Here is a 19,034-nt window from a genome sequence, read left to right as displayed (position 1 = left end):
GGCTGCAGCGCGGCCTGGAAGCCCCCAGCTGGGCGCCTGCCCTGGGCTGTCCTGCAGCCGGGGGAGCTCGTGTGTTGCTGAGAGGAGCAGTTTTATGGCTTTGTTTCCAGAGCATGGAAAACCATGGAGGGTTGTAAGGAGGCGAAGAGATGGCTGTCTCCGGGCTCACACCACAGGGTGCATCCGTCAGGCCCCACGTGCCAGGAGCTGTGGTGTTTGTGCTCTGCTCCTGGCAGATACCACATTGGCTGCAGTTAGCTGGGGAGTTTGCGAATATGAACTTAATAAAGTGAGAAGAAAGGGTATTGGAAGAGATGAGGGGGCTTCAGAAGTACTTGGGTCCTTTCCCAGTTCTGCCTTTTGTGGTCAGAAAGAGGGTCAGGGTGGAGGTGGGTCCGAAGGCCAGCAAGGGAGAAAGATTGGATGGGAAGTGCTGCCCAGGCCACGGTTAGGGGGGTAAATAAAAAGCAGACTGCAGAAAATAAAGGGTCTGAAGGCTACAAAGAAAGAACTGCTTTGTCATATGCTGCTGGCAAAATGTGATAGGATAAAGAAACAAATGCAAGGGAAGGTATCAGGGCCGGGTGCCCGCACTGAGGAGGGACGGAGGCCATGGGTCAGGGTGCCCGGGTGCCACCAGGGGCCTGCCTGGAGCTGTGCCTGCGCTCATGGAGGGAAACCACAGAGCAGAAACAGAGGGGGAGGCAAATTGAACGATTTCCCTGTCTTCATTAGCCTTACATACATCTCTGGGATTCAGATTTGACTAGAGAGAAAGGAAAACTCCATCTCAGAAAAAAAGCCTCTCGTTCTGAAGTAGCTAAATCTGTATTTATGACAGGATTGCAAAATTGCATCATTACACTGGAAGCAGCAATCAATTTTTCTCTTAAATAAAACGTGATTGGAAGAAAGAAATTTCTTCGTGCTACTTTCAGAGTAGCCATCAAATGGCCTGATGTTGGGGGGGGGATCAGGGAACAGAACTAATAAACAAGACTAATAGCAGCTGAGTAGCCGAGTAACCTCATTTTTTTCCATGAGATGAGGCTGGTCCCATGTTCCTAGAGCCAAAAGCTCCTTGGAGGTTGTTTAAGAGAAAAGGAAAAGAAATGGGGCTGCTCATATCCCTGAGCAGCGAGGCGCTCTCTGTGCTAGAAGGGCCTGAGCTCAGGATGGGAAATGAGCCTGGGCTCAGCCGCGGCTCATAGCAGTGGGGCGCTGACCCGAGCAGGGTGTGCATGTCCAGCCCCTCTGACCTCCCTCGCCTTCTCCAGTCACAGTGGTTTTGAAGTCGTGAGCACAAAATAGGAAGGGCGAAAAAAATCTTGACAGCGGACAGGTCTGCGGTCGGAGAAATGCCTCCCACCTGGAATTTTAATTGGGTTTCAGTTGGAGCGGGACCAGAGGACCAAAAATGATGCAGCTCAGCAGTGAAAGGACAGGAAAACGAGCGATTAGTATCACAGTCTGCTGTTATTTTTCAGAGGAAGAACGTTTGAAGTCCTTGGGGAACTGATCTTCAAGAGCTTTGTCCCTTAAACTGAGGAGAGACCTCAGAGATTTAATCCAGCAGGGTCAGAGGTGGGAGTTGAAATACAAAAGTTGTTTCAAAAGCACCAGTGCAGAGATTAAGGGCCTGGAGAAAAGGGCATCTAGCGGGAGCACTGGATGTGTGGGCACTGCTGGTGGGTGATGGTTGTTGCCCCCACAGCACAGGAGGCAGCTGGACCATGGGAATGCTGCTCCCTGCTCCCAGAGTCTGCCAGGAACAAGCTGGTGTAGTTTACACTGAAACAGAATTGCACCAAAAAGGAAGTGCCCATGCTTCATTCTGCCGAGCTTTGCTAGACAGCAGTTGAGCAGAAAAGGGCAGCAACATCTTATACCACGTCAGGCAGGTGGATGTGTTTCTTCTCTAGGAGGATGCCTGTAAATCAGAGCGAGGCATTCCCCAGATAAGAGCCACCGAAGAGCTGGCAGCCGCAAGCACAGCAGGAGCAGCTTTCAGGGTCACGAAGGTTCAGTCTGATTCCTCCAGCCAAGCAGGTGTCACTTCAGAGTGAGTGACTTGAGGGCTTTTCACCGATAATGTTGTTTTCCCTGGTCAGGGGCTGAGGAAGGCATTCATGTCAGCCTGCAGCAGGGCAGCGTGTGCGCTTTGTGGTGCTGCAGGCAGCGGTCACAGCCCAGGTACCGGGGCTCCCTGCAGCTCTGTTCCTTGCTGTCCTCCATTTGGCCAATTTACCACCTTGTGCTGGGCTTAAGGATTCCTCTTCTTCTAAAAACTTGAGAGTGAGATGAAGTATTTAGTGTCGCTATGGGTTTCATGCCTCGTTGACCCCAAATCCTTCTGGTTGTCATAGGTTGGTCCCATGTTTTGCATGGGGTTACACTTGGGTGCCATTTGCTTCTCAGAATTTTGTATTTTTATTTTATTTACTTTCTAATCACATAATAGATTAATTTATTTAATCTTTAGAAAAATGTAGAGCAGATTTAATTTGGGTGGAGATTACAAAGCCAAATATGGACGTCTGTAACCAAAGCCTTATAATCTGGAAAGTAACATGCTGGAGAGCTTCTCTGACAGCAGGATTTAGAAAATCTGTCAGCTATTACAAAAGGTGATGACTACAGGAGCTGCTAAATCACAGATCTGAGCCGTGCCATATATGCAGACAGCCTGTCTTTGCCTGTGCCTTATTTTTCCCTTCAGAAGTTCAGTCCTTTAAAAAGATGAAGGTGAATGTACACGGTCCTATAACGCACTCTTATCTTTTAGGTGACACGTGTACAATGGCGAACTACAGCCGGCTCAAAAGCATCCTCCTCGACCTGCAGGCTCGTCGCCGGAGCCCCCCGAGCAGCCTGGCCGCAGACAGAGCAGCCCAGAAGCGCTTCCTAGTTGAAGAGCTGTTCAAGCACTTGGATGTAAACAGTGACAGGCGTCTCAGCAGCTCCGAGCTGGCTCAGGTGGGTCTGTTGTTCAATGAAAAGGGAGTTATGAAGCGGATTGCGTTTTTCATTCAAAATGTGAGTTGAGCGTAGCGCAGAGGAGCTCTGGTGAGAGCGGTCGTTTGTATCTGTCTGTCCAGCAGCAGGTAGGGGAGGAAAACCTGCAGCAGCCTGCGAGCCTTTCCGCATCTCTGGGGAGATGGTGGTGTCTCAAACACTTAAAGCTCCTCTACAAACAAAACCATGGCAGCTTTCCAGCCCCATCCTGGCTCCTGAAAATAGATAATAATCCTCACTGCTAACAGTCATCTTCTGAAGTATTTCCAGGTAGCTGGCTTGGCAAGAATTAATTTTATTGTTTTTGGATGTGTGTAAAGTTAGGAAGAAATCTCTTCCTTCTTCTTCTTCCTGCCTTCTGGGCTGTGTGTTAGCATGTAGTAACACGACAGTATCTTCAGAACATTTTTAACGGGTTTGTTTTCCCAGGATGCCAAGGAAGATACTGACATGTCGATTAGCTGATCCTAATAACATTTGAAAAGGTGAGAGCTTGAAGACTGTTATTTCTAATCATGGGCCTGCTGTGCTCTTGGAATTCATCTAATTGTTAAAGTGAATCAGCACAAGCAGTTGAACTGATCACTTTGTGTCCTCAACTTTCTGTTTTTCATGTGAAAACATGAGAAAAGAGTCCTATAAATAAGAGAAAAAGCATTATGCCAGAAGAGGGAAAATATGCATATTGGCATCTCGGTTCTGCATTCTGTTGGTTTCTTGCTGCTTTTATGCCTCAACACGTAAGGCAGCAGCACAGGACCTGTCCTATCCCCAGCTTCAATTTCTTCAGACCACACTGTGAGCTTGGCCTGAGCACACAGCTCTCGTGCAAACTGTGGGCAGGGGCAGCCAGGGCAGCAGGACACGGCGTGAGCTTGTGTTTGCTGCCCACCTGAGTGCTCCGATGCTCCACACATGGATGTTGTCTTGAGGAGAAGCAATGGGAGCGAAGCTGCGTGTGGTCGCCTGCAGGGTGTTCGGTCAGTTTTGGTAACACTGGACATGACAAAACTTGGAGGAGCCATGGGGAGATCAGGGTTGATGAATGGCAGATCTGTGGGCCTTGGGAAGTCCATCAGCTTGGCTCAGTTAAAAACCACCAACCTCAAAATAAGGAAAAAAAAAAGAAAATCTCCAATGAGAATGTTACCTGAACGTATTTACCGTTTCATTGTCTTCCATGAGAAGCAAGCTTCTTTCCAGAGTCATTTGGAAATGACTCCAGGTCGCAGGGCAGCCCTTCACCCTCTGCAGGAGCATCCCACCTGCACCTGCTCCTCGCAGCAAACGTGAAGTGCACTGCAGCCCCGGCATGCAGATGCGAGCTGCGAGCAAGCAGGGCAGAAGTAAGCCCGCTCCTCTCCGAGGAGAACAGTTTGCACTGAATTTTAATCCTGACGCTGTTGACATGATGCACAATCCTGTCTGCACAATGCAAAGTGTCAGCGTAAATTCCCTTAGATCTGAGCTATGAATATATACAATACTTCATCTGTATTCAGTGATTTTTTATAAAGACATGGTAGGTATAAGAAAACACTTCTATCTGAATTCAAAGCCAGCTTTTGCATAGCTACATCTAAGTGTCTGTTCTACTCTCCAATTTTTTCCCCTTTTTACAAGAAACTTATTCTGTCAGGATATTAAACTCAGCTTGCATGGAAATAGAGGTTTGGCAGCCTGCAAGCCATTGCCATTAGGAGGAAAGAATGACCTGCATTTTAAAGGAGAACTCAGCGATTCAAGGTCTACCGCAAAGTTACTGTGGGCTTCACTTGCCGATGTGCTTGGAGTCCAGGTCCCTCTCACAAGAGCAAGTGTAGACCTTGAGTAGTTTTATTTTTTTTTCTTTATATTCCTCTTCTAACTATGTCATCAGAATCAGTAAACGTGTTTGCACCTCTGTAGCCTTCTGCAGTTTAATGGACTAAACCAAGTCGAGCCCTCAGCTAGGAGCCGTCTCAGCCGCATGCCTTCCATGTGTACACAACGGCTCACACCTGTGTAATCACCTCTCAAAGGCCAAAATAATGCCAGGCAATGCAAAGCACAGACGAGCCGTGGAAGCTCTTAATCCTGAGCTGAGCTGCACTGATCTCGAGCCCTTCTGCTGGAGCATGGCCAGGTCCAGAGTAGGCTCAGGACTCGTCTGCGGGCAGCTTTGGAGCTCTTGTGCCAGTGATATTCACAGGTCACACACAGCATGTCATTCTGTTTTTTTTCTTGGTACCTCTAACATCAATATGATTTCCACGTGCTCTTACCTGACCAGTTTATTCACTCAGTTTCCAAGGGATTTTTTTAGGTAATAAGCAATTTTTAATTTTCCATGTTACCATCTCAACAGAAAACGTCTTGCCTTGTCAGGTAGATTTGTGAGTGATTTGTGTTGGCTCTTTTAATCTGAGCCTCTTTGCGACTTTAAAGTTCCTCCAAGGATGGGGTTTTTATTGCCCATGGATAGAGGCAGGTAAAATGGACATGGTGCAGAGGGAGCCACTGTGATCCCTGGCTGCTGGATGAGCTGTTGCCGTGCATTTCCTTTGTTTTATTTAAAAGAAAAATAGTCTCTTGAGCACCATAACCTTGTCTGCAAGGAAAAACCTGAGGCAAGTAACCTGCACTGCTGCAGAAAAAAAAAAAGAGGAGTAATTTTTAAAGCCTGAAAGAGGATTTTTAGGTGGCTTGGTGCAGAGGGATTTGTCCCAGGGGAGAAACTGGAAGCAGAGTCCCTGCGGCAAGGACAGTCTGGTACCAGGGCAGCCTCTAGCACCAGGATGTGGTGAGGATCTCTGCCCATTTGTTTATTTTCCACAGCATAATTTCTTTGAGCAAAAAGGTGACGGCAGATGGTCCGTTCCTTCTATTTAGAGCCTGATTTGCCTCCTTGCTGCCAACAGACCCTATCGAGCCATTTCCCTCAGGACCCAGCAGTGTGAAGTGCCCACGTAGTCCTGCAGCCGTTGGTATGCAGGGCTATTAACGGTGCTGGTAATGGGAATGTTATTTCCATTTAAAACTTTTAATGCATTTTCAAGTCAGATTCATAAAATCTAATGAATATGTTAGAGCTGAAGTGTCTTGTGGTTGTGTTTTTTTGTTTTTTTTTTGTCCATCAATGTTAAATCAAAAGGACTAGTAAAAAAAACTTGTCAGTCTTATGAAAAGTTAATCAATTTTCAATACAAAGGTAGACAAAGGGAAATTTTCATCTTTAGAAGATTGATCTTGGAAGTTATGGTTGATCTCACTTTCATTGAACATTTTTACTGCCTAGGTGAAAGGTCATTTTTTTAGCATTATTACTTTAAATTGCTCCAATATAATAGGCCAAGACTAGAATAGTAAATAAAAGAGTCTCTGGACTACAGCAAAATCCTTCCTGCCTGGAAGATGCAATATTTCAGGTGTTTTCTTCATGTTCCACAATAAATTCAGAGAAGCCGTCATTTTCATTATGCTTAGGTCTGAGTTTAGCAGTTTGCTAACTTGGATGTATGACTTTTAAAGCTCTCTTCATTTTTCAAGTGGAATGTATGAAATGTTTAAAATATATAAGAAACAAACTGTCAGGGGCTGAAGAAACACATCATTTTTGAGTACACCATCAACTCTTGCCCGCTCTAGTCCTAAAGGCAAGGAGTACAATTTTGTCTTTACCTACAGAGGAGAGAGGAAGATCAGATGCAGATTTTTCCCTGTTGAATATTCATGTTCCAGTGCGTTGGCAAAGTGAAAACGTGTTTCTGTGCTGCTGCAGGACGAGGCTCTTAGCAGTTGTATCCTAATACAAAGCCAATACATAACCTCTTCCCACTGGTTGCTTGTTATTACTGTGTTGGGAGGTGGCAGTATGAATATTCAGCAGCACTTGTTGAGTTTCTTTCTTCTCTTTGCCCTGTAAACCTTGTCCTAATCTGGTGAGTTATGAACGTGGCTGGTTTCCAAAGCCTCTGATGCTTTGAGGCCTTCAGAGGACTCGTGGGCCTGTGCCAGCAGCTGGCGGCCAAAGCCAAGTTTGTGCCAAGTCAGAGCTCCAAGTTGGAGGGTTTTATGGTGTTGGGACCCAAGTTATTACCATCCTCTAAGAAAGAGCAGGTCTCAGTGCCCCTCTGAGGGGAGGTATTTATCCATGGGTCATTTAATGCAAAATCTCCTGGGTGATCCAGGCCCCCCAGTCTGTAGCTTTACTTTACATGAAGATTTCATGTTTTCTTTGCCACAGCTAATGGAGCAGGAGGATCTGGACGATGATTTATTGGATTGTACGCTAGAAGACCTCCTCCGGTTTGATGATTATAACAATGACGGGCGCTTAACCCTGCAGGAGCTCTATACAGCCTTCCGTAAGTCCTGATGCTTTTGTCTGTCCTTGGTATTGAAAGCATGCGAATATCTGTGGGGCCAGTGTTGTCTGCCCAGATGTGGTCAGCAAAAATAGTCCCTTTTTGTATTTAATGGCATGGAAATTACTTTGAAAGGCTTGTTTCCGAAGGTTATTGTGCTCCAAAGGATGTGCATGAACTAGGAGATTGGCAAAAGTGTGGGGGACTTACGTTTATCTCGTGGTTTTTGTTGTGCTTCCTGGTGTTGGCTTCCAGTCAGTGGCAATGGAGAGATGTCGGTGAAGAGGCTGGGTCTGTAGACCCAAATATGTGGTTCTGAATTAATACTGAGGGAAGAATACACATAGGAAATTACTTTCTTCTTTCTCTTCTTGAAACCCATGCAGATGTCTTGTGGTGTGTGTTAGCTTGCTGTGGGGAAGGTATTTAACTGAATATTATGTTTCTATATTTTGTTTCCATGTTAGTAAGTGAAGGAGCAAGCGTGATGTTAGTAGATCGCTCATCACCATTTGCAAACATACCTAGATCACTGAGCTACTTAAACAGTGTCAAACAATAAGTGCTTGTGTTATCCCATTTATCTTCATAAAGCTGTGTTCTAAATTAAGCATTAGTTGAAGTCCTTCCCTCTTCCCTGGAAAAGTCCCTCGTTGTCTCCTTCACCTGGATGACAGGTGAAATTTTATTGACGCTTTTCACTTTGGAATACTAAAAAGAAAAAAAAACAAAAAATAATAGTTTTTGTTTGTTTGTTCTGCACCAATCAGGCTGGTGAGCTACAGAGTATTTGTGCGTGATTTATCAAAGATATTATTAATGCTCTTTAAATGAAAACAGGATTTCAACCATTGAACTGTTCAGTGTGGGCAAAAGGCTGATAATAAACTCGTTACTTTTAAGTTGGATTCTCAAAACTCTGCATATGACATTTTAAAGCCAAAGTACCTCTTAATTTCATTTTCTAAACCAGGGCACCCTGCTCTGGTTCTTGCTCAGTGAAGGCAGCTCAGTGCGTGCAGGAATCCCACATGCAGCACACCAGCAAGTTCCTCATTGATGCTTTTTGGCAAGCTGTGATGCTAATGCACAATCTCTATTTTTTCCAAATACCCTCTTTTCTAAGAGAATGGGTTCTGTTTTCCTCACTCCTGGCTTTTCATTAAGGAAAAAAAAAAAAAAACACCAAACTTTGGATAATAATGTGTAAAATGCTTTAAAATTAGCCCCAGTTGTCACCTTGGACCTGTTTGAACCACATATGCATTTAATTCAACACAGCATACTCAAATCAGGAGATATACAGTAAAACATAAAACCTCATACATTAAGAAAGCTATAAAGTGAATTAACCCAGCTATAAAGGCCTGACATGCAGTTATTTGGGAGCATATTTGGATCAATGGGTTCTCAAAGTCACAGCAACTCGTAACTAAACTCCAGGAGTAGTCATCTGCATCTGTTTTTGGTTCAGTGAATTTTAAGTAGGTAATGAAAATAAGACAGGTGCAAAATATTAACCAATGAACAGAGACAGCAATCAATAAACAGCAAAAATACTGTAACAACAAAAAAAAAAAAGTGGAATGACTGTCTACCAAAAGGATTTTGTATATGAAAAGATGCTGAAAATTGGACTTACTTCTCCATTTTCTGTTTCCTAGAATCCATGTTTTTATCCAGAGCAGCTAATGGTCATCAGCTCTTAATTTAAAAGTGAAGTGCATTGCTTGTAACTTTAGAAACTTTGCAGACTCTGTAAGTGAACTTCAGTGCCTGGTAAAAGTATATTTTTTTCTTTTACTTCATTACCTAGGAAAATCATCTTTAAAATATGTGTATTAACTCTGTGCTTCATTATAAGGCAGCCTTCAGCTTGCAACAGTAGTTTAGAACATTTTTCATATTTGTTGCCCATTAGGGTCATCCTTTTGTTGCTTGAAATTCACCCAAGTCACTCATTTTTGCACGCCAGCAGCAGGCTGCGGGGATTGCTGCTCAGCAAGCTGAGGAACCTAACTACAAGAATTCAGTGACATTAGAAAGTCTCGATCTAATTTATCCTCTCTAAAACTCTGTTAACGTGTGTTTCAGCATACTGTGCTCCACTGTAGTGTTGCAGCGTTTGAAAGGTTTGAAGATGACCTTGATAATGTAAAGAGCTTTCCAATTTGTCATTCTTGTGATACTTTGGACGTTGCATTTCATTTTAAAGGGACTCGTGGCCTTTCTGTAACTTACAGAGCCACAAAATTGTAATTTCTCACTCCGTGTCTCTCTTTTGCTTTCTTTCAACACATCGTCTATCCGAGCAGGTCCAAAGGGTGAGTTGGATCCCCAGCCATGTTAATCAGCTGTAAGGGCATGAAAACTGTGTGGGTGAGAAAAATCCAGCCTCTTTTTCTGAAACCTGGTTTCACCTTTACAAGTACTACTTCTAATAGATGCTGTTTTTAGTAGTAATTTCTCAACGTGCTAACCAATTGTATCTACATCTTAATGCACAGCTTCAGATTATGGACAGAAATCGCGGCCCTCCTCCAAACCCTATCTAATGCATCATCTTTCTTCTGTTTTTCTGAAAGTTCTTTTATCCCCGCATCCCAAGAATACAATGTTTAGAAATTTGCTTTTGTGTATGGGGATGAATAGAAGTATCTGTTAGCCCAGGATTAAAGTATCGCTTTTCAAATCATCTTAATCATGCATGAGTAACATCTGAGACAGTTCAAATATTCTCCTGGCAGCTCTGGAAAGAACAAACTTTAGGTGTCTTCTAATTTCTCATTAGTAAATTTTATTAGATAAGAAGATTTAGGGCCATAATGAAAAGCAATTTGTTTTTAAGATGATGATGTCAAGATTTTCAAAACCAGAGAGAGTACTGGTAAGGGTACTTGTCTGTTATCTTTCCTTTATGTTGTCAAAAGAAAGATTCAATAAATGAGTAATAAATAAGAAGCTTAGTTTTCATAAGTACTAACGCAGAGGATGCATCTAATTAATCAACATGGTGATAGTTGAGTAAATTGGCGAGCACATCACCCAGCTGAGTCCTGTTTTAAATATGCTCAGATGAGTGATTTTTAGATATAACTTCTGGAACCGTATCTGACTGGAGGTCATTAGAATTAGGCATGTCACTTTTGGCTTTCCTGTTGTCTTCCCTAATGGGAAAGTAGCAGGTTGGCAGATGTGAAAGCCTAGCTGGGAAAAAAAAAAAAAAAATCAGTGTAACCTTCTAGATCTATATTATCATCGATGTGGACAGGTCCATTTGTAACACAAATATGTCGAAGAGAGGGAAAACATGCATTCCATCAAAATGGCTTTATCTTGTCAACATTGTTTAGCTAATAAGTTATTAAGCCTGTGATAAAATCCCCTTAAATTCTAGCTCATTGCCAATTAGAGCACTCTCCTGACCAACATCCAGCCTTTACAATTCACTGTACTTCAGAAAGGAAAAAAAAAGGCTTTTTGCAAGCACCCTTGCTACCCTGTGGCAGCTGTTTCCAGTAGGTCATGCTGGGTTTAGAAAGGTTTTTGACTGAGGTTGTGTAGAAGATCAGGGGTATTTCACTGGGTCAGATTAGAAATTACAAGATAATTCCCACATCCCCAAGCAGTCACAGCTTGCCGAGGTCGCCTTGCGTGCCCCACGCGTTTTCAGAGTGCGGCTCTTGGGCTGTATCGTACACTTTCCAGTGGCTCTGCTCTGACATTTTGAGGTCTCAGATGTCCTGTCTGGACAAAAAAAAAAAAAAAAGACAGTTTGAAATAAAAATACTAAATCACTATTTTTCCATCCCGTTACATTTCCCAACCAGTTATGCACATCCATTACGTGTAGAGAGAAAATTGATTGCTGTTTCTCTACGAAGGGGGGTATGTTGCTGTTGATGAGACACGTCTTTATTGGACAAACACAAATGGAGTTTAAAAGAGGAGAATTTCCTGCAGGAAAGAATGCAGAAGTGGTTGCAGGAGCTGTGTGCTCTTCTCGCTCTTAAATTTTCTCACATTGGCCATTCTTGTGCTGTTAAACTTTTTACAAGAAGTTTGTGTTCTTCCCTGCTTCTGCTTTACTTCAGATTTTCCTTTTATAACTCCTTGAAATTTATCAAAAAATGCACTATGGGTGAATTTGAACAAAGAAATGAATCGGGAGCCTAGGCTGGGCATGGTTGTTGGATAAATCATTGCTGGTGCTGCAGAGAAGCAGCAGTGAGCCTGGCTCCAGACTTAGCGCAGTGGTCCTAAAACCTCCTGCAGGTCCTAAAACCTCCTGCAGGCCCTAAAACCTCCTGCAGGCCCTAAAACCTCCCGTAGGTCCTAAAACCTCCTGTAGCTCTATTCCCCATCAGGCAATAAGACCGCGCAGTGAGAGGAGCCGTTCGCTCCCAACTCCTCCAGGCATCCTCCTGAGCCTCGTCAGAAGTGCAGAATATAAAGGAGATTTATTTTTGCGGGCTATATTTCTGATATTTCTGTTTCGCTGGAAACTACTCGTGGATAGAGCTTTGTAATCGTCACCAAAGCACCGAGATCGATGCTGGCAGAGCTCTGGGGCACGGGGGCGAGCGAGTTGGTGGAGTCACGGAGGAAACATTCAGAAGCGTTGCTATTCGTGATAGAAATCCCATCTTAAGGAAAGATGTAAATAAATTGCGTTTGAGGAAAATGAATGCACACGTTTGGAAATATGTCCATAATGTATGTATTCCACGTAGGACTGGAAACCCAGGTGTTCGGCTGAAATTGCATCCGTAAATTCCGTTTCCAGATGAACCATTTACTTGTGTGTTTTACAGACGTGGTCTCCCCGTTGGTGCGGCACGTAGGGTTGGGCATTGGTTGCTGCTGTCTTCCAGCCAGATTGGTCAAGCTTGGTTAATTATATCGGACAACTATATTGTGAGATAAAATGTTTTGCTTGAGGTCTTCTCTTTAGCAATGTTGTAGCAACAGTTATCTCCAGGATCAAATCACAGCCCTAAAATATTGACAATTTGTGCACCACGCTCAGCCTCCCCAGCTGTAATCTCCTCGCTATGTAATTTTTCTTTCATGTTGCTGCAGATATTGGTACAAAGTTGGAAATAATTCATTAGCTTACCGGCATTGATTTGTTTCTCCTGTGAGCTATGCGATACCCAAACTTCAAACACGCCTCAGCGAGCAGGGGAGCGCTGGCCTCTGCTTTCGGTTTGAGGCAATGTTAGAGGTGATGCGAAGTGCTCGGGAAAGAAATGAGGTTTCCTTCAGCTGGCCAAAGCAAGCGGTTCCAGCCTGCCTCGAGGAGTCCCGTGCAGCCGTGTTGCCGTGCATAAAGGTGACTTTTTGGGTGTTTTCTGGAATAATTAATTTAATAGCGTGTTCTTATAGCAAAAACAAAACTAAAAGTTAAAAATCAAGCAAAAAGCAGAAATTTGAAACTGTTCGGCTAGATTTCTGCAGCAGAGGCAGAGTGGCTGAGCAGAGATGATGGGAAACACCAGCAGGCATTCACATCACTGCAGCATCATTTAGTAACTGTGTTTCTGCAGCCGAGCTGGGATCCTGCACTGTTTTTTTAGGCTTTATTAGGACCGAACTGGCAGCACTGTGTTGTAGGGAGACACGGGCACTTTATAAAGTGGCGATACAGGAATCAGCGCTGGGGGCTGTGTGTGCTCCAGTGCCTGTGTTCCAGCCCAGGGCTGAGCTGCAGGCAGGTGCTTGAGCTCTCAGAGGTCTTTGTGGGCTTTTTAAATCTTCAGAAGCAACAAACTCCTTGCCTTGCTCCTGAGCGGAGTGCAAGATGCCTGACTTTAGCACTAGACGTGATCCTGGTGCACCTGGAAATGATATTTTGACTGCTAGGACACTTAGCTGGGGACTCTGAGTGAGTTCATCCTCACTCGATTTTAGTGGGGAGGTAATTTGTGAATGAAGAAACCTTTATTGCTTTGATTTTCACTCCTGTTGTTTTCCTTGGTATCAAAGAAACATTCAAAGGGAAAAAAAAAAAAAAAAAACAAAAAAAAAGAAAAAAGTAAATTCTTTTTCTTTTTAAAGCTCTCCTCACTGTGAAAGCCTCCAGCTCTGAGCTCCAAGTCTAAAATGTATCGCTGGGCTCCAGCACAGTTCCCTGCACTGTTTGTGGTTCCACAAAGCAGCTGTAAGAGTTGGGATTTTCTGTAGCATCTTGTGTATTCTCAATGCTTCTGCTTCATTTTGAACAAAGTAAAAGGTTTACCTCAGAGGAAAAAAAAAAAGTGTTAAAAATAAAGACAAACGTAATCCAAGCAAGAATGCTTCCTAAGCTAAACTATGGTTCTGGGGAAAAACACTAAGAATGCTCAGATCAAGAAAAAAATACGTTCCACGTGGATGCATGTTTACCATTGGAAAGAGGGACCTGGTTTTGCCTCAGGCCAAGAAGGGAAATGTTCGCATGTTGAGACCACAGATTAATTCATCCAAACGTGTTTGCTGCTCAGTTTTGTAGTCTGCTGAGTTTATACATTTTTACATGAGGATTTGTGTTAATAGAGTGTCCAGAGTTAAAATTTTGATAGGATTAATGGCAAAGAGAGGTGGTTGAAATGATTTTGTGTTTGTTGTCAAGAGTTGCTATCCAGTTTCTTTCCTGAAAATGCAGAGATCTGATGCCTGTTTTGCTGTTTCCTTCTCCGCAGACGCATGTCTCGGTTGCACGCGGGTAGCAGTGCACTCAAATGTGAATTGCCAAACTCTAGTAGTTTTTCAAATACCTGTTATTCTGAAAGATACCATCTGGAAAATGTCAATGGGCTTAATATATAACGACTGAATCAGAGAAAATGAACTAATTACAAGTTGTTATTGGAAACCTATCCTCTGCGAATTGCAAAGAAAACTCACTAGAATACAATGGTGATTTTAACGTGCTCTTCAGGGTGCATTGATTTGTTAATCTTGGTTTCAAATGCAAGACTTTGCGATGTGGAGTAGTGCTTCTGAGGTGATGTAGTACAAACCATATCAAATGTCTACACACTCCTGCAGGAGCAGAATATCTTAATATTTATAAGTATTTATGAGTGACTCAGTGGTGCGTAAAAGCAGGCAAATACCATTCCTCAAAAAATTATTTGATCCATACAGCAACGTTCACTGAAGCAATCTCACATACACAAATAATAGCATCCTCAGTTGCTTGCAGACACAAAATTACGTCAGTGAACAGCAAATAGAAATGTCGGTGGGATCATAAAATGACTGGCAGTCCTTCAGACTGACACGCACCTTCAGGTCACGTAGGTAGGGATCTATAAATTATAATTTGCATTTTCAATTAGCTGAGAGGGTAGAACTGAAGGCTTTCCTATGGCTTCGTTCTGTTCTGGCAAAAGCAGAAAATCAGACCTAAACTTTCTGCATTGTAGTTCCTTTTATTTTTTTTCAGTAAATGTTTTTCCAAGGAATTTGGGAAGCAAATGAGGCAAAGTCATGAAGCAAAAATCTGTAGTTGCTTTTTTTTTTTTTTCTTTTCCCTAAATATAAGGGAAATTGTAATCAGTAATTGGTAAAGCTATATTTATCTTCTGAAATCTTCCTTCATCTAAGAAACACTACTGTGTATGTTCTGTTTTCCCTTCCAGGCATCTCATGGATGCTTTGAATTGCTTTTCCATCCACATGCTCTTCATCTTTTCTTCCCCAACGTGTTTAGCAGATTCATAGCTTTGAAGTCCAAAAATGTTCCTTAATATATCAGCAGAAGTGTATCTGCCATCTGCCTCAGATGTGTGGACAGCAGCTGCCACACCTTGGCTCATGGATTTGTTTTAGGCAGCTCATGGTGCTTTTAGGTTGAGTATCACCAACGTCGATGCTGAGGGTGACCTCTCCTGTCCAGGCAGGGATCACACTGGTATTTGGCCAGTTGTGTGTCACTTTCTTGCACTTTTCCCTGCTAAAGATTAGTTTTATCATCTGGTTTCCATGTTACAGTTGTGTCCTGCATTCCTTGGTCTTGGACACGTGGTCATATAACTGCATATGTGGTTGTAATTACTGTTTATGGGCCCAGCTTACTGGCAAACCCTGGAAGCCCTGTGCATCAGTCCTGTCTTCTGCTGGCCTCTCTTATCAGTGCCTGGTGTCCGTAATTTCAGCTGGGATGTCTGTGCTCATTCCAGACCTCACAGAGACGTTGGACAGATTCAGGCTGTGCATGACTCTCCGTGCAGTGCCACCAGAAGCAGCCCTGTTAGAGAGCTCCCCGGTGAGAACTGCTTTTTGAGATTGTCCATCAACCAGTTCCTAGTTCATTTAGCACATACTTTATTGACACTGTATAACACTGCAGAGCTACAGTGCTAATTTTTTAATCAAAATGCCAGAGCAGCCATCAGAAAATTACCAAGTACAGTACATATCCCCAGTGCAATGATACAATTTATCTAGAGCCACAGCTGAGATGTTTTTATTTCATGTTCTTCACAGGAGAAAATCTCCTTGACAAATCCAGGATGTCCAGATAGAAACTGAAAAAAAAAAAAACAGCAGTAGGAAAGTGAATGAGCTGAACTCAAAGGACAGTTCTGCTTTAATACTTCCAAAAAGAGGTGTTTTCTTCCTTTTTTCTTTCTTTCTTTCCTTTTTTTTTTTTTTCTTAAGGCACTAACCTATAGAAAAAAAGTAAAAAGCTTTGAAGATGCTTCAGTGGCATCAAGATTTGAGGTGAGGCTCAGCTGTTGCCAATGTCTGTCTTTAGCACCATCATAAAAAGCTCATTCTCAAGTTTCTGGATGGTCAAAACTTCAGGAAGAACATCAGGAGCTGTCAATAGAAATAAACGACTGAGCTCGGGCCTCCAAAGCATCGCTCTGCCCTGAGATTTTCCCCTCTGCAGTGTGTAAGGTACATCTGCAGAGTTTTTGTTTCTGTTTCTGCAGACCGGTAAGTGCAGCCCCACTGAACTCACGCTTTGAGCCACGCTCAGATCCTGCATCCTCCAGCAGAGCACAGGCATCCCGGCAGTATTATTGGAAACTTGCTGCTTGTAGAAGGAATCCATGGCTGTGATTTACCAAGGAAAAAAAAACTGCTAAGTATATGCCAGTCTGTGGCTTGTTTCTTTGTATTTGTCATCCTGTTCATCATAAAACCTGACTAAAGTGTTAGAAAAAGGTCACAGATACCCCGCTGGACACTGAAGGGCATTTGGAGCAATTGCCTGCTCAGTGACCAGAAAGACACAGCACCAGCTTTGCAGAGCTGTTTATCACAGCCCCAGAAAACTGCTGGAGTGGTGATGGAGTATGGAGGGGGACAGAAGGGAGCACATACGGGAGTGGGAATGACATTAATTGCAAAGCAAAGCACCAAAAAAGGAGCAGGGTGAAAAAGGAGAGTAAAAATATCCTCACCCTGTGATTACAAAATCTATAGGTACTTTTTAAATATGAAATTAAATGGAACACAGGAGAGCTTGAAAGACTGAGGTAACTTTCTAAATACACTTTCAGGATATATTTTAACATGAACTGTATTTCACAAGGCTTTCCCACAGCCTGATTTTCTGTAGGTTCAGTGCAGGGCTCCGGTCTGATAGAGCTGCTGCTGTAATTGCTTTCAGGTACGGGCTGATTTTGAAGTGTTCCTGCAAGACGCTGTCCAGAGTGTCTGTTCCTGTGTTTTTGTTCTCCTGTCTGGCTCTGTGACCTGATTCTCCATGTCATTCATGCTTCATTTTAATTGTGGAGAAAATATGTCTTTGCACAGTGTTTGATGCTACCACGGAGTCGTTCATCAAACCGCCCTTGGCTGAAGCTATGCCTGCAGCCTGGTTGCCTTACTGCTGTTCATGCATGGAAACATTAAAAAAAAAAAAAAAAAAAAAAAAAAAAGGAAAAAAAAGAAGGAAAAAAACATATTAGACCCTGGTCTGTGAAAACCCAGGAGTCATTACTAGTCCTGCCATAGCATTGGCTGAGTTCAGGCAATGCCACTGCAGTGTTTCCTTTTACACCAAAAGGTGTCATATGCATATTTTGAATATACAGCCAGGTGGCTCTTGTTTGATAGCTCTTGCAGTCAGAATCCTAAAAGTATTGCTGCACGAGTGTCTCCCTTTTATATTCCGCTCACCTCCCTGAGGCTATTGATCTGAGGCGCCCTTTGCCTGGTGGGGAAAAAAAAAAATCATTTCTGCCATGAAAATTCAGGAGCTGTGTACTGAGCCTGGAGCAATCTGATGAGAGGAAAACCAGCACTGCTACTGCCTGTCCAGTCTTAATATTGTTCTGGTTATCTAATCTATCTCCATTAGCACAGACCTCTCGAATGCTCTTAATAAAATCAGTGGCTGAAGGAAAAACATTTGCCAGTGCTTGTATGATGAGACTGGTGAACGCCGTGCTGTGTCCCCAGAAGCTGCTGTTTTACGCGCCCAGGGGAGGGTTCCTCTTGAGGATGGATCTGCTTGTTTGTGGGTACAAGTCCCCGTGTAAAGTTATCATTTCCTGCTGTTTGTAGCAATTAGGTTGAAAACGAGCCACCCGCAGGGCTTGATTTGTAGGACAGGAGGCAGCCTTCCCAGGCTGATGTCTGCCAACTTGTTCATCCTCTCCTAACTTACACCAGGAGGTCCTGCAGCATCAAAAATAACAAATCTCATTTCTGTACTATCCTAGGGAAGGTTAACATGTTTTTCTGTAGCATGCAAGCCCTGCAGAGAAAGGCTGGGGTTGCACACTGAAGACCTCTTGGTTGGGGTGGGCTGCGTGGACCTTCCCATCCCACCCAGGAGGTGAACGCTGCTTTTTCTGCCCTAAAGCCCCAAACGAGAGCATGGCAACCCTGACACCTGTAGCTGATTTGTGGGCATCACTAGGTTGGATTTAGACTCCTCTAGGCCCTGAAGGCAAAATTATTTCAGAAGCTGTGGTGGTGCCTGGTTGTGTTTGGTCATTACTGGTGTCGGAGGCTGTTGTGCTGTATTTTAGCAAGAACGAGCTGCGTGCCAGATTCTCCTGTAGTAGAAGTCTGCACTGTCCGCCTTTAATTCGTGTAACGCTGTGGTAGCCACCTAAATCATCTCCTGCCTCAGAGATAAGCCCACATGGTACTTTATGGGCTTAAGAAGATACAAAATGAGCATGTGACTGTTCTAGAGAGCACATCTCTACTTACTTTAACGCTAATTATTATTGGTTTTGTTTCACCGTTAGTCTGACAGTGCAATATAAACTACCAAAAACACACGTGTCTCTCCTAGGTGGAACAGTTTGGAGCCTGCTGGGAGGTGTAATGCATCTTCTGGCACAGCTAATAGAGTTGTTCTGCTTTTAATGCAATTTACTAACCAATCATCTGCTAAAATATAAGATGTATATTAGGCTAAATTTGCTACAGAATTGCCATTTTCCTCCTTATTATGTTTTAAGATGTATTTTTATGAATCCATTCACTCCGAGTTAGGCAAGATATGTTCATGGAAGGGCTCCAGTGTGTTAATTTGTATTTATTGAATACTTCAGTGTAATGTGATGAACAGGCCCCGTGGATTGTAATTAATGCATTGACGTCCAACTGCTGCAGCTGAATGGAAGATGAAAGCGACTTACAATGGACATAACATGCATTCATCTTGCGGTGGTGCATGGACATCTACCAAGTCGAATAGCTTTTGGTGAGAAC

General features: G+C 43.3%; 1 protein-coding gene across 4 annotated transcripts in view; it reads left to right on the top strand.

The window, feature by feature from the left end:
- The window catches only part of FSTL4 (follistatin like 4), a 207,954-nt gene that overhangs the window by 104,525 nt on the left and 84,395 nt on the right, over positions 1-19,034 (top strand). For all 4 annotated transcript variants that reach the window (XM_072023219.1, XM_027468512.3, XM_027468511.3 and 1 more), the window contains exons 5-6: positions 2,786-2,976; positions 7,241-7,361. In XM_072023219.1, coding sequence (XP_071879320.1) covers positions 2,786-2,976; positions 7,241-7,361 — 312 coding nt within the window. The remainder of the gene's footprint in view (positions 1-2,785; positions 2,977-7,240; positions 7,362-19,034) is intronic.

Source organism: Anas platyrhynchos, chromosome 14 (genome assembly GCF_047663525.1).
Source record: "Anas platyrhynchos isolate ZD024472 breed Pekin duck chromosome 14, IASCAAS_PekinDuck_T2T, whole genome shotgun sequence".
Classification (NCBI taxonomy): domain Eukaryota; kingdom Metazoa; phylum Chordata; class Aves; order Anseriformes; family Anatidae; genus Anas; species Anas platyrhynchos.
The sequence above is the reverse complement of the archived record's forward strand: the minus strand, read 5'-3'. Positions and strand labels throughout refer to the sequence as shown.